The sequence below is a fragment of the Larus michahellis genome, chromosome 9 (assembly GCF_964199755.1).
Source record: "Larus michahellis chromosome 9, bLarMic1.1, whole genome shotgun sequence".
NCBI lineage: Eukaryota > Metazoa > Chordata > Aves > Charadriiformes > Laridae > Larus > Larus michahellis.
The window spans coordinates 2,106,001-2,119,182 of NC_133904.1; the positions used below are offsets into that span (position 1 = coordinate 2,106,001).

A 13,182-nucleotide genomic window follows, 5' to 3' on the forward strand; every position below is an offset into this window, starting at 1 on the left:
AGAATTTCATTGCAGTGCCTTCCACACACAGATAAATTACCGAAATCAAATTAATATGGTGGGGGTTTTTAAACTCTTTGAAGTAGTAGCAGACATTAGTTGATAAAATTAATATTAAGATTTAGGAACCTTATTAACAGAGGTTAAAAACAAGAGGAAAGGCAATTCCATTTTTAATAAAACTATATATAAAGATATCACAGCCAACACCAGCAGATGAATCTTCTCCCACCCTCACAAAAAAAAAAAAAAAATTAAAAAAATCCGCTTGTCAGAGCTCAAGAAAGTGCAGTTTTATTTGACATTTCAATAAGTGGAACACAGCATTACAAATCCATCTAACTTTACTGAAACAATTATTGAAATTCGTACCTTCAGGCCATGTATGTTCCGTTTCCCAGGAGGCTTGCAGGCTGAAACAGTAATTGACTAAATTGTAGAACACATCAGGGCCATTTACAAATTTGCTCAAAATGAATCTTTTAAAAAGAAATGAGGGTGACACCAAAATTAGCAGAGAGAAATGATTGAAAAGTGCCTCACAAGACCCAGAGTGGGAATTACGAACCAGGATTTTTAACTTGCAGGAGTGAGCATTTATAAATGCTAAGAGCTTTCTGACACCATGTAATATAAATTCTAATTTCTGCTTAAAACACATCAAAATCAAGAGAACTGTTGGCTTAAATTATCAGATTCTTTTTGTAATTCAAATTAAAATCAATATCTTATGTCACTATATTTTCACATGCTGTATTTTTTCTGGCATTTAGCAGAAATATTTGCAAAATGTATTTTAAAGGAATCGACTGCCACGCATCATAAATTAGTCATATTGTCAAATGCAGACAGTTTGTTTTAAATGTGGAAAAAACACGTCGGGGCCAACAGCAGTGAGTCTCAAGAAACCAAATACTGGATAAATGCAATGCACAATGCCACATTTTAGACACAGACGTACAAACGTGGCATCTTATTATGACGTCTAGGTTTACAGAGGGACACGCTGCTTGAGGAGAAAGTATTTTCCTAAAGTCCCTCGAACTATATATCGCCTTGTTCTTCCATTCGGTGGATGTGCTTTTGTCAAACGTTAAAGCCACAAAGGCTTCTAGCTACATGTTCCAGACAGTTCCCATTTTAAAACTACGGTGCCCTACAAATTGTATGTTAAAGGGCCTGTCACTGTTGATTGATTGTCTGAGGAGGGATGAATTTGATTTTTCTCTGTCTCTGATGCACATGCATTTCACTTCCATTTTTGACAGCAGGAAACAGAACTATTTATTAATCAGAAGGACACAGATGATAGTTATTAAACACATCAGTGAGGGCCACACCATGTGCCCTTAAATAACATTAGAATGTGCATCTTAAAGAAGAAAAATATTATGATTCTGTGGGCATAAAAAACCTACCACAAACCAATAAACTATTCTAAAATATATGAAAGCATATTATATTTTTTCAAATAGATTAAAATCAACATTTTGAACAAGATATTAAAGCAATACCATTTGTACTATATATATTTGAATGGTATAGTCACCTTGCGTTCCACAGATGGCACGTGTATAACATAGACAGGAGACATGTATGTCTCTTGTTTATGTACACACGTACCCAGAGGTTTATTTTCAGTATGAAAAAAGAACTCTAGCTCTTACTACCTAGACAGCAACAATGCATTTTTTAAAACAATAGACAAAATAACATTTTTTTTTTTTTCCCCTTAAAGACCTTTACACCATCACCAAATGAATATAGCACAGCCAAGGTAACACAGGATGGCACATGGACATTTACCACCAGCAGGCTTTACGGAAGACACGAGTTTTCGGAAGCGGACTGGAGACGGCAACTGGGAGGCTTCCTCAGAAGTAGGAGAGGCGGAAAGGGAAAAGGAGTCAAAGGAAGATTGGGCTGGCAAAGAAAGCTCTTCAAAAGGGAGAGCCTTCAATTACAGGCAGAAAAGCTGCACGTTACTGACGGGGCTCTAAACTCCAATATGTAGAAAGACATGACCAAGAGGGCACGAAAGAAAAGCACTTGTGCTAACAAAATTTGGGATGTTCATTAGAGAGGCAGGACAAGACGACAGAAAAAAGAACGCAGGAAAGCACACTCTCTTTGCTATTGCAGAAGAGCAGCAGCAGAACTTAGAGGCAGTCTGGGTATCAAGGAAGTGCAGGGTAGCTTTAAAACTGTAACCTAAAAAGAAAAGATGTCTTAAGAAGGTGATTTGGAAAGATGAAACAGCATTTCAGCTCTGAAGCAATTTGGAGTAAGTGCTAAGACACGTATGAGGAAATAGGAGCAGACACACAGGTAGTCGAGGTAATGGTGAAAATGGGGAGCTAACACACGGTAATTGTATCCTCAGCAGCATGGAGATGAATTCTGAACCTGTACAGTCAAAGAAGATTATCCTTGGATGAAAAGCAAATAGAAAAAGGAAACAGCGGCAGGAGTAGGAATCTATTTGGCTCGTTCTTCAGGAACGACAAAAGGAGAATCTAGAAGGTGGTTAAGCCTGATTTGTAATGTCAAAACATCCCTTTAAACACTCAGGCGTGCCAGCTACTGAGCACCTCCTGTCACAACTTCCTTGAACTGTTTGCTTATGGGGAAATATATCTAATTGCCTGGCATTTCCAAGAAGGGTCCCCCACCTACTAGGATCACCCACTCCATCAGTTTCTCCAAGCCACAGGAAAGCCTAGCATTTTATTTCTTGCAAGTGGTGGTCCATGGTTTTAGACGGCAGCGTGTACGTCAGTAACTAAATGGCCTTCTACAGAAAGAGGTTCAGGAGAAAGGCTGAGCCCCTCACAAGAAGCAGAAGACGGCTTCCCTCCTCAGCTGTCCTCGTACGCCTCTCGGGAGAGCACACCTCGACTGCTGACTGCCCGGGAGTCCTGCAGCCCGAATACCTGGGAGTCCCCCGCTCTCAAGCGGATCCCACTAGCCTCTACCATAAACAACACAATCTCTGTCTTCCCCTGGAACTCAAGTCTCTTTTCCGTAGGAGTGTACTAAACTACCAGGAATCTCAGCCTCCTTTAGAGACCTTATTAGCATGTGTTTGAGAAGGCTGTTGGTTAATTGCCCAATTCAAACTTCAGAGAGTTGTAAGTAATGGAAGTCTAGAATGTTTAATTGGGAAACTCATAGTATGATTATTTGTATAATATCAGTTAAGTGAGAAGAGTTTAATTTTTAATTATTTCAATTAATTTATTGCTGGGAGATTTACTTGGAGAATTTAAACCTTATCCGTTTCATCAATTAAGAATCAGAGATTCAAAGGCTGGATAGTGAGAGCGTCTGAATGAATCAGTGGAATTATGTAATGTATTAAGGCTTTTTTTTAACCGTTATTTGAGTTCAGAGAGAGCAGTGCATTCCCAAAAACCTAACTAGCTGCCTACGGATTTTTGTTCAGGATGTAGATGACCTATTTTTTAATTGCCTCAGCCCACATAATTGATTACAACTTTCCCTGTTCAGGAGAACTATTAAAGTACTTGCGATCATTTTGATACCACTGCTAAGTGCCCAAATCTCAAATAAAATGTGTCACGGATAGAGCCTCTGTGACAGACACGCTCCCGTTTTCAACATGAACAATGACAGTCCGATTCCCCAAGTCTGTTAGACTGATTAATGATATTAGAAGAGCTTAATAAAGCCCAATTTTCCTAAGTATCCAAAACTTCACTTATTCATCTGCTTTGGTTTGAATATATGCAGAACCATCACCAATGAGTTTTTTAAATGTACATAAATATGTACTAGGCAAACTGAATCTTGTTAGTCTAATTTACTCAAGTAAATTAGCTATTTTATATGCAATAAATGTAGTTTTCTCTACACTCCCTACAATAATGAATTCTTCTATCCAAATTAAGAGGTAAACATCATGTTATGTGCATTTAAAACTCCCGAAAACGTAACTGTTGATGAAACAGTTTACTGATATCATCATTGTTGATTAGAATTTGTTAAGCATTACCTCTTGGATATATCTGTAGAGGCTCTATTAATTGTCCATTTACTTGCTGTTCCATTACAGTGGAGTAATACTGCAAAGAGATTAAAGAAAGAGATTACTCAGTAATGTATGAATAGTAGTAAGAACACTCATGGATTGTTTAATTCAATGTATTTTACTATAAAAAAAAAAAAATGCCGTAGCACATATCAGCCTTTAGAATGCTTTCTTACCATTTGCAATGCTCACACACTAAAGTGGTGGGGAGGAACATAAGCGAGGGGCTGCGATGCCCAGCACGGTACTGACTCCAGCGCAGGGAGCTGTTAGTGGCTCAGCAAAGCAAGTTCCAGGCCCACCTGAAACCTGTGAATGCTTCAGAAGACTGAGCAAATGAAACATTTGCAGCAAACACAGCAGTTGCCACACCTGGAGATGCCGAGAAAACCAGTCAAACGTGGCAACAAAGAAATGCTGTAGATCTAGTCAAAAAACTGTGCAATTAGGAAAACTCCAAGGGAGAAAAGAATCTGGAAACTACCCAAGAATTTGCAGCGATGAAGCACAGTAAGGGCAGTCGGGGCCACATCCCACATAAGCTGAGATGTGGTGCATTCCCTTAAGAGTACAAATTTAACGCACAGTAGGGTATGCAAAACAAGAAGACCACTGCAGACATACTGAGACCTTGGACCACGGCACTCGGACTCCCCAGGGACTGCCAGGAGTGATCTGGGCAGGGCAAGTTTAGTCATAAAGGAAGGCCAAGAACGGACAAAAAGGGATATAAAAGCATCTGAAAACATCCCAGACCCAGGAAGAGAGAAAATATTTCATGTGGTATAACGAAGCCTGAGAAGTGGCACAAGGATGAGGATGAAAAGTGGAATTAAATCAAGAAATAAACGTTTGGATTTAATAAATTTAAATCTTCATTAGCCTTTCATAATTGACCCTCGCTCCTGAGGAGGGGTGAACACTCACCAGACAGGACATTTAACATTACAATGCTGGGGCAGGAGATAGACCCTGTAACCCAGGCGTCTCTCATCACAACGTGTTAAATAATGAAAGCACATCACAAAGCACGTTTCTTTTGCAACCGCCGAACATCTTTGAAGCAAACACGCTGGCTGTTGGCCAGATCTTCATGGCATAAATCAGTGTAGCTCCACTGACTTTCATGCTAATTCTCACCAGCCGAGTGTGGTCTAAGACTTCAGCATGTCACTGTTACCAGGGTTTTGTGATACTATTACTCAAACTGGCAAGAATGGATGTCAACAAGAAAAAAATTCTAAGTCTCCACGAAATCAAACGCACGTATGTCACTCACGCCAACGGCTTCCCATAACACAAGCATTTTTCACTTATGCAACTTAAAAAAGACATAAGTTTATTAACTAGCTGATGTTACAAAACATTTTTCTTTCCTCTTACAACGGGATTAAACGTGTGAACTATAGTAACCAGATGTTAGAGGGACACCAAAGTTAATTTATGCACAGAAGTTTTTCAGTGCTCCTGTTTTTCGCACTCGTATCAAGAAACAAGAAGAAATTCCCTTTTTGTGAAAAAACTACTTTGAAGAAAATTGCTGAGGGTTTAAGGATCTGTCCTGCCACACCACCTGTGTGTACTTCTAGTACAACGCCTGCTGCCAAAAGCATTTCCCTCACAGAAAACTCACCATAATATTTTTAAGGGGGGTACCTCATTCATATTAGCGTACAAACATGTAAATCCATGTCTTAACACGTGGCGCATGCTTTCGCTGTGCTTCTACAAAGCAAAGCTATTCAACACAAAATCCCACTTTTGAAATGATCGAGGGGTTTTTTGGGAGTCAGGACTATCCCATAGACTTATTTTGTATCGGGGGGTGATGAATAACACGCCAAATCCTCCACCACATCCCTTCATAAAAACGTGTCACCAGTACCTAATAGTTACGGAGCTGTGAAAGAATCTCCTGCTCCACGGGGGGCCAAAATTGCTTAAGAAAAACAAACTTCATTATCATTTCACTAGAGGCACTCTATGACCTGAAGACACACATATATATATGCACAGTATAAACATCTAGTACATACTCGCTAGAATAATAAACTAACCCAAACATACATGAGACTGTTTCCTACCAAAAAAAAAAATAAAATAAAATAGGGGGAGAGAGCGAGGGAAAAAAACCTGGCCCTCTCCATTACTCAAACAGTGATGACAAGTAAATGAAATATCAATCATGTAAGCTGTCAACCTTTTGGGACAGCAATAACTGTTAACAAGTAGTCTGGAAAAATTGTCTGAAAATGACTTGTCCTCCACACACGAGCATTTGAGGTTTCCATGGAAAATTAAGATGCCAGTGGCTATTTGGAACATTGTTCAGGTATTCTTTTTAATGGAAAATTTGCCAGTTATTGATCCAGAGCATGTACCCCTTGCTTTCAGAAAGCTGCAAGCAACTTTCCAATCAGTGGCTGTCAAAAAAATTACTGCCTTTTTATACTGATACGAGACAACAGCTGAAGTGCAACTCCACTGCTGCTCAATGTCTGTCTTTAATTAACCGCAATGCACAACAGAAAAATAATTTTATTTACTATTCCACAATATTTGCATTGGCATAATGCAAAGTATTTCTGCATGTTCTAATATAATTCCAGAACTGCCCGAAATAACTTACTGGCAAGTTCAGAAACCAAAGAACCTAAAGATAAGAGGTCACGCATGATTCAGAACATCTTCCCCAATTATAGTGTAATACCTGCATGGAAGAGATCTGTATTCTCAGGGAATTATTTTTTTGTTGTTGTTGTTCTTAAACTGAAAGAAACCCCTCCACTTTGGTTTTGGAGAGTTGGAGAATACCAGCAGAACTGGAGACAAACTGCACCATCTCAAAATTCCTAGAAACGGGAGCTATTTAATCCTCCAAATATTTGTTGGAGGCCTCATAATACTCAAAAATGAGTATTTTTCTTCCCTGCTATATTCTTCAAGATTGCAGTAGATTCATTCCTTTACTTGTAGGCTAAGAACATCTGTTTTCTTATAAACATATCCCAAAATGACACCTATAGGATGTTAGAAAGTTAAATCATCGGTGCAACACAAATAGAAGACTAGTTTAAAACCGAAGGGAAAATTTTCAGAGAAGAAAAGCTGCTGAAGCAGAAAGAAGTCATTTACAGACATCCCATAATTTTTAAGGGAAAGCAGAGAGTTGAGCAATCATAACTCTAATGTACTGAAACTTTAACAGTAAGCTTGGAAGCATAGCAAAAAGATGACCTTACAAAGGCATGATTAATCTTAAGACTGTGCCAGGAAAATTCAAGTTTTCTAGTTTAACAGCAAAAATGGCAGACATTTTGTAAGGAAAATGGAGAAACACGAGGAATTCTAGTGGGGAAGCATCACCAGTGATCTAGGTATGTAAAACAAAACAAAAAAACTCCACCAAACAAGCACAAAACCCCCTTGACTGCAGCCAGATTTTTCTTCCTTTCTTTCACACAACTGTCTTATGGTCTTCAATATCAAACTGGTAATAGAATGGTTTCACCATGTAAGAAAACTGCACGAGAGGGGCTTATTTAATAAATCCCTTGAGTTTCAGAGAGATCAATCACCAGCATCTGGAACCAGCACTTCTTTCACCCCAGGACTAAGTCGTAGGCAATGACTAAGGTCTCTGACCCAGGATCTGCTAACAGACGACCCCGTGATGAGCATCCACCCCAGCCTTCCCAAGGGAAGGGCACCGGGGTGCAGGAGTAGTACAGTCTCTGCAGATATCAAAAGGATCAGAATTTCACTGAAGAAACCTTCCCGGAGCCTAGAAAACATGAGCCGCGTTGAAAGGAAACGTGGAGAATTTGACGTGTTAAGTTGACAACACCGAAACTACATCGTTTTGCCGAATGCTAGAGAATACGTGCCCAAGAGCGATCCATTAAGCAGAAACCAAGGCAAGATGTAGGTGATCCAAGCGCGTCCCTGCTCTGCGTCCTCTGCTAACAGGGAACAGATGAGGAGGACTAAACTCAACCAAGCCATTAAGTCCCACCAAAAGCACCTACGACTAGTACTACACAGGGCTTATTTCTGATAAGTTCCCAGTTAAGACCATTAGCATAGCGAGAAGCGCACTTTATAAGAAACCAGCATTCCATCTGGCTTAGAGAGAAAATACCCATTCGTTATTTTCTTGCTTATCAATTTCATTTGAAAGGAAATGTTAAATGATTTTTTTTTCACTTACATCTGCAACATGAAAGATACACTGAAGCCGTATTCAAATGACTTTGTTTCAATAAGCAATGCATACTTTATTTCTCTAGACCGATTTCACATTTACAGGTATCCAGACAGAGATTTTACACACATCTATGTATAGAAAGGCACACACAGACACACATACATCTCATATTAAAAAACAGAAGATACGTCTTTAAATCCTCTATGAATATTGAGCCTGCAGCTACAATGAAACTCTTCTGTTCGGAGGGGTGAAACAGTCTCCAGATGAAAGTAGATTTTGAAAAATTTTTAGAGCCCAGGGGTTCATTTTTAATGAGCCGTTACTTTAAGTACTGCATAAAAAATACAAGAAATTGATAGTCCATTTAGCCTACACTATACCTAATGCAAAAGTCATTAAGATGCATTATTCTTAATGTTTATAATATGATCAGTAAGTGTACAAGTCTTTTTTTTTAAAAATGTCAAGTATGTCCATATATCTCATGTCACATGGTTTTTAAACACCTACACTTAATCCAGGAATATTGCACTGTGAACTTAATACAGGAATATCGTACCGTGAACACTGCAGCTTATGTTAACACTTTGATACAAGTAAAAATACACAAACGGAAACTGATAAACACAGAAAATATCAGCATTTATTATACTGTACCTACATAGGATAGCATGGCTTTCATTTCTTCATCACTTCTAACAGTAATCCGATCACCATCCTCATCTTCATCTAACAAAGAAACGTATTACATTCATGAACAATGGAAGAAGGATATTTATAATTTTAATATGTCGGGTTTTTACAAGCAAATAAAAATACGAAGAATGTATTAAGCCAACTACACACAGGTAACCAGGTACTCTGAAATAATAATGTATAATGACTCCAAACCTTAATTAACAAAGACCACAATTACATCAAAAAGGGGGCACAAAGTGCTCAAAACTTTGCTCTCAACAGTTCTTTTACTGCCAGAGCCTCTCCAGAAGCTGAGCGCCTCACACGTGCTATAACAACCCCCACCGAAACCCATCAACGTATTCTTTTGACACCGTGAGCAAAGTAAAGTTTTGAGTGTGCTTCGATCCTCCCAGATGGAGTTAAGTTTTGGCAGTTTCTTTCATCACAATTACTAGAAACGTAAAAAAAAAAAAAAAAAAAAAAAAGTAAATAAATTGTTTTCCTCCCACTAAAAAAAACTTCTGGTCTTGCTGTCAACCCTACCTCAACTCACCTGCCCTATGCCAAGTTCCTCGCACCCCTCTGCCCCCATCCCTGGGACAAACGCACGGGCATCTCGGCTCCTTCATGCCATCACAATGCTGGCTTAAAAACAGTAACTTACAAGCGGACACAAATCCACAATACTTATACAGAGAGATTTAGACAAAGGCAGAAGTTGGTGAACAAGCAAATGCAGTCTGTGTCTTTGTTCCCAGTGCAACTGCGGCTGAAGAGGTGGCAGGAGGCACGAGCAGCGTGACCGGGCGACCGCGGTTTTGTGGTGACGGCTCAGGGACAGCCACACACACACGGACAAGGCACTTCTGGCCTAAGGAAAGAAGCTGCTGTAGAAAGAGAACCAGAGGAAAGGGAGCAGGATTCAGAAGGCTCCAGCAGAGCAAGGCATTCAGAAAGAATTAAGATGAAGATCTGAAGGAGGAATAGACTTTCCAAAGACATATGGCGGGATTCGGCAGGTGCGGGTTTACCAGGGGGCTCAATCCCCGCCATTAGCACCAGCTGGTGCAACAACACGCTCATGTCACACACCGCAGTCACCGAGGCTCCCCGTGCCGTTCCTCCACTCCCACCGGAGCGGTGCCCACCCCTCCTCTCCTGCCCCGGCCCTCCTGAAAAGCTCCCACCCTGTCCCCCCTGGGAGAGCTGCACCGAGGGACGGAACAGAGCCCTCCCCTCCAAATCAGTTACCAAATGTTAATTTCTTTTTATTGCTCTAGCTTTGGGAGAGAAGGGAGGGGTTAATGATCTGTCTCCATTTTTTGCCTGATGCAATATAAACATCTTCCTTGGATATTTACTAAAAAAAAAAAAAAACAAAAACCACCACAAAACACAACAAAAAACCAAACCCAAAGCAGCACACTGGTGTATAGCCCAGTTCCACATTTGGTTTTTTTCCCTTTGGACAGGGAGCACTTTGAAAGTAAAACAGCAACAAAACATCCAATTGATACCAAAGAAGGGTTGCCAAATTCACACGCCTTTTTGGCCAGAAAACATCTATTGTGGGGAATCTCAAACACATGGGCTCCTGTGAGTCAGGATATTTAAAAGGCCTGAGACACCCACCTCTTCCTGCAAGCTGATGGGGCTCAGTGTGTCAGGACACGTCCACACACACGAGGACAGACAGACCAGAACAATTCTGCCCGTGCTCCAAGCCACCAGCCAGCCGGTCAGAAAGCCGCACGGTTACAAAGGAAAAGCACTCTGCCCGAGCTGACGCGCACCGGAAAACTCAAGGAGCAACACAGACACCGCATTTCAAACACCTACGAAATACCAAAGGGTGAGGACTTGGAGATGAGCAAGGGCATTTACACGGCTTCAGGACCGGAGCAGGTTGGCTCCTGACCAGCTCAGGACGCGAGCAGAGGGTGAGGCAGTGTGTCTGCCTGTCCCCATCTCTGTAGATGTGCTCCGATACATGGGCTCAATCACAACTCAACACATCCATATTAAAAAGTGCCATTACATCCCTGGGTGAAAACTTGCTCTTGCCCCCATTTTTGCAGAGAATCTGGGAACAGATCCGAGTCAACAAATCAAAATTACCCAAAAAAAAAGACTTTGTTCATTTTGCCTCTGAAAAACTAGCAGGTAATTTTGAGGCTGTAATGAAAAAACAATGCAGAAGAGAGAGCAAAACAACAAGAGACAAATAAGAATAAAAAAAAAAAAAGAGGTAACAAACCCGTTAGAATTACACTTCAAAAATGTACTGGAAGAGAGCTATGGGACGCTGGAAATGTGGACGCTGGAAGAAGAACTAGATAGCACAGTGATGTCCTACAGAGCTTTGTCTCATGGAAATTTAACTGGTGAATTGCCAGATTGCTAAAACCACTTGCTAGGGTTACCAGCCTGCAGCAAGTCATGAATGATGAAAACATTAAGAAGAGTTAGTGAGTTGAAACTGAATGCTTCCTTGCCTGGAAACATTTTAGGCAGAAAGGAGGAGACATAAAACTACTACCTGGCTGAAACCCAAGCCCCAGTCACAGCGTGCAACAGAGTAAGAAAGGCTGAAGAAGCAGCTGTTGGAATAGTGAACACAAGGAAGACCATGCATCAACAAGAAGGGATCGGAGTGAAATGCAGAAGAGGGGAAACATACAACAGAGAGAGATAAATACATGGAGACAAAAGCTGTTAAACAAGCTTGGCCCGAGGGAACAAACTCAGCTGGGACCACCAAAAAATGGGGAGGGAAAAAAAAAAAAAAGAGCAAGCTGGAAAACTCTTAGAGCCCACTTGCAGAATGTTTATTAAAAAAAATAAATTAAAAATCACATATTATTCATTTTAAATTATTATGAAGAAATTAACTCTGGAGTTCTCAGAACTGCAAAATTCCTGATGGTGGTACAAAGAGAATAAATTAAAAATATGTTGATGAAAAGAAAGAAAATATTACCTGGCATTAAAAAAAGCCAAATCTAAAATAGCCAGTCAATGCCTGTAAAGAGCAAAAACAGCAAAAAAAAAAAAAAACATTTCTCATTTCTATGCAGAGATCCTTTGCCATCCTACCATGACATTTTAGTGGGCACAGCCCAAAACCCAGCTAGATATGACACATGGGTTCAGAAAGATTTTCAGGCTTCTCTACTTGCCTAGAGCACAGCAATACGATTTTCCAGCACATTAGGGAAGCAAAAGTAGAACCAAAAAATCCTACGTACTGGCTGGATTTTGCTAATGTCACTTAAAATGGAGTAAGAAATCCTCGCAAGATACCAAATAGAGTGCAGCAGATGGTAAACAAATATTATGAAGCAATCTTCCCAAAATCTGCAGTGTGTCACAAATATACAAAATGGCAGAGTTTGGATAAAAGGATCATAACAGGCCATATGCTGTTAGTGATTTTATTTGTAGCGATGTGTAATACAATGGTGAAATCCACATAAAGGTCCAAGAGTAGGAGAAGTGCAGCCCCAGGTAGGAGTCGCAATGGATGGTACACTGTAGATAACAATAACTAAACAAACGGTGGAGGAGCCGGCGCTGGATGGCAATTATCCACATCTGAAGAGCAATGAAGCAGGTGAGAACGAAGCTTAAGCCAGTAAAATCTAGGCACTTGATACGGAAAGAGTAACCAGAAAAATCACGCATCAATATACATAACATATTTTAGATGCCAGTTAAATGGCAGGGGAAATGGTTTTGTGCAGATGCAAATGACAGACTAGAGACACGAACTGAAAGCACAGAAGCAGATGTTAGAAGACACAACGAAATAAGTATTTCCAGGAAAGTTCTACACATGGTACCATTAATATGGGCTACTGCCCTGATTGCAGCAACTGCTACTGGTGCATGAAGTTCAAACAAAGCTAATGTGTGATGTGGGAGGTATGCAAAAAAAATATTAACAAATCATAAAAAAAAAAAAAGGCAAGGTCTGGAGCCTTGGTCTCTCTTTAAAAGTCTTGTTTTAAAAAGCAGGGCAGGAGAAATGTCGAGGCTACAGAGAAGTAACACTTACAATCTCCATTCATAGGTTTCTGGCATTTTAGGAGAGAAAAACACAAACATATAAAAAGAAAAGTAGAAAGCTCTAAATAGTACTTGGAAGACCATAAAACAATGCTTCCTTTGATTATCTAGATGCAGAATTATCCATAAACCTATGAAAGGGGGAGAAATGCTAATAGGAATACAAGGCCCT

General features: G+C 40.1%; 1 protein-coding gene across 3 annotated transcripts in view; it reads right to left on the reverse strand.

Moving 5' to 3' along the window:
- Positions 1–13,182, reverse strand: part of MAP2K5 (mitogen-activated protein kinase kinase 5) — a 142,646-nt gene that overhangs the window by 120,168 nt on the left and 9,296 nt on the right. Inside the window, exons 3-5 of one of the 3 annotated variants that reach the window (XM_074599577.1) lie at positions 8,923–8,990; positions 4,016–4,085; positions 373–413 (exon numbers count right to left, since the gene is read on the reverse strand). In XM_074599577.1, coding sequence (XP_074455678.1) covers positions 373–413; positions 4,016–4,085; positions 8,923–8,990 — 179 coding nt within the window. Of the gene's footprint in view, positions 1–372; positions 414–4,015; positions 4,086–8,922; positions 9,830–13,182 lie in introns of all 3 variants that reach the window. The other 2 variants (XM_074599579.1, XM_074599578.1) reach the window with 2 other exon arrangements.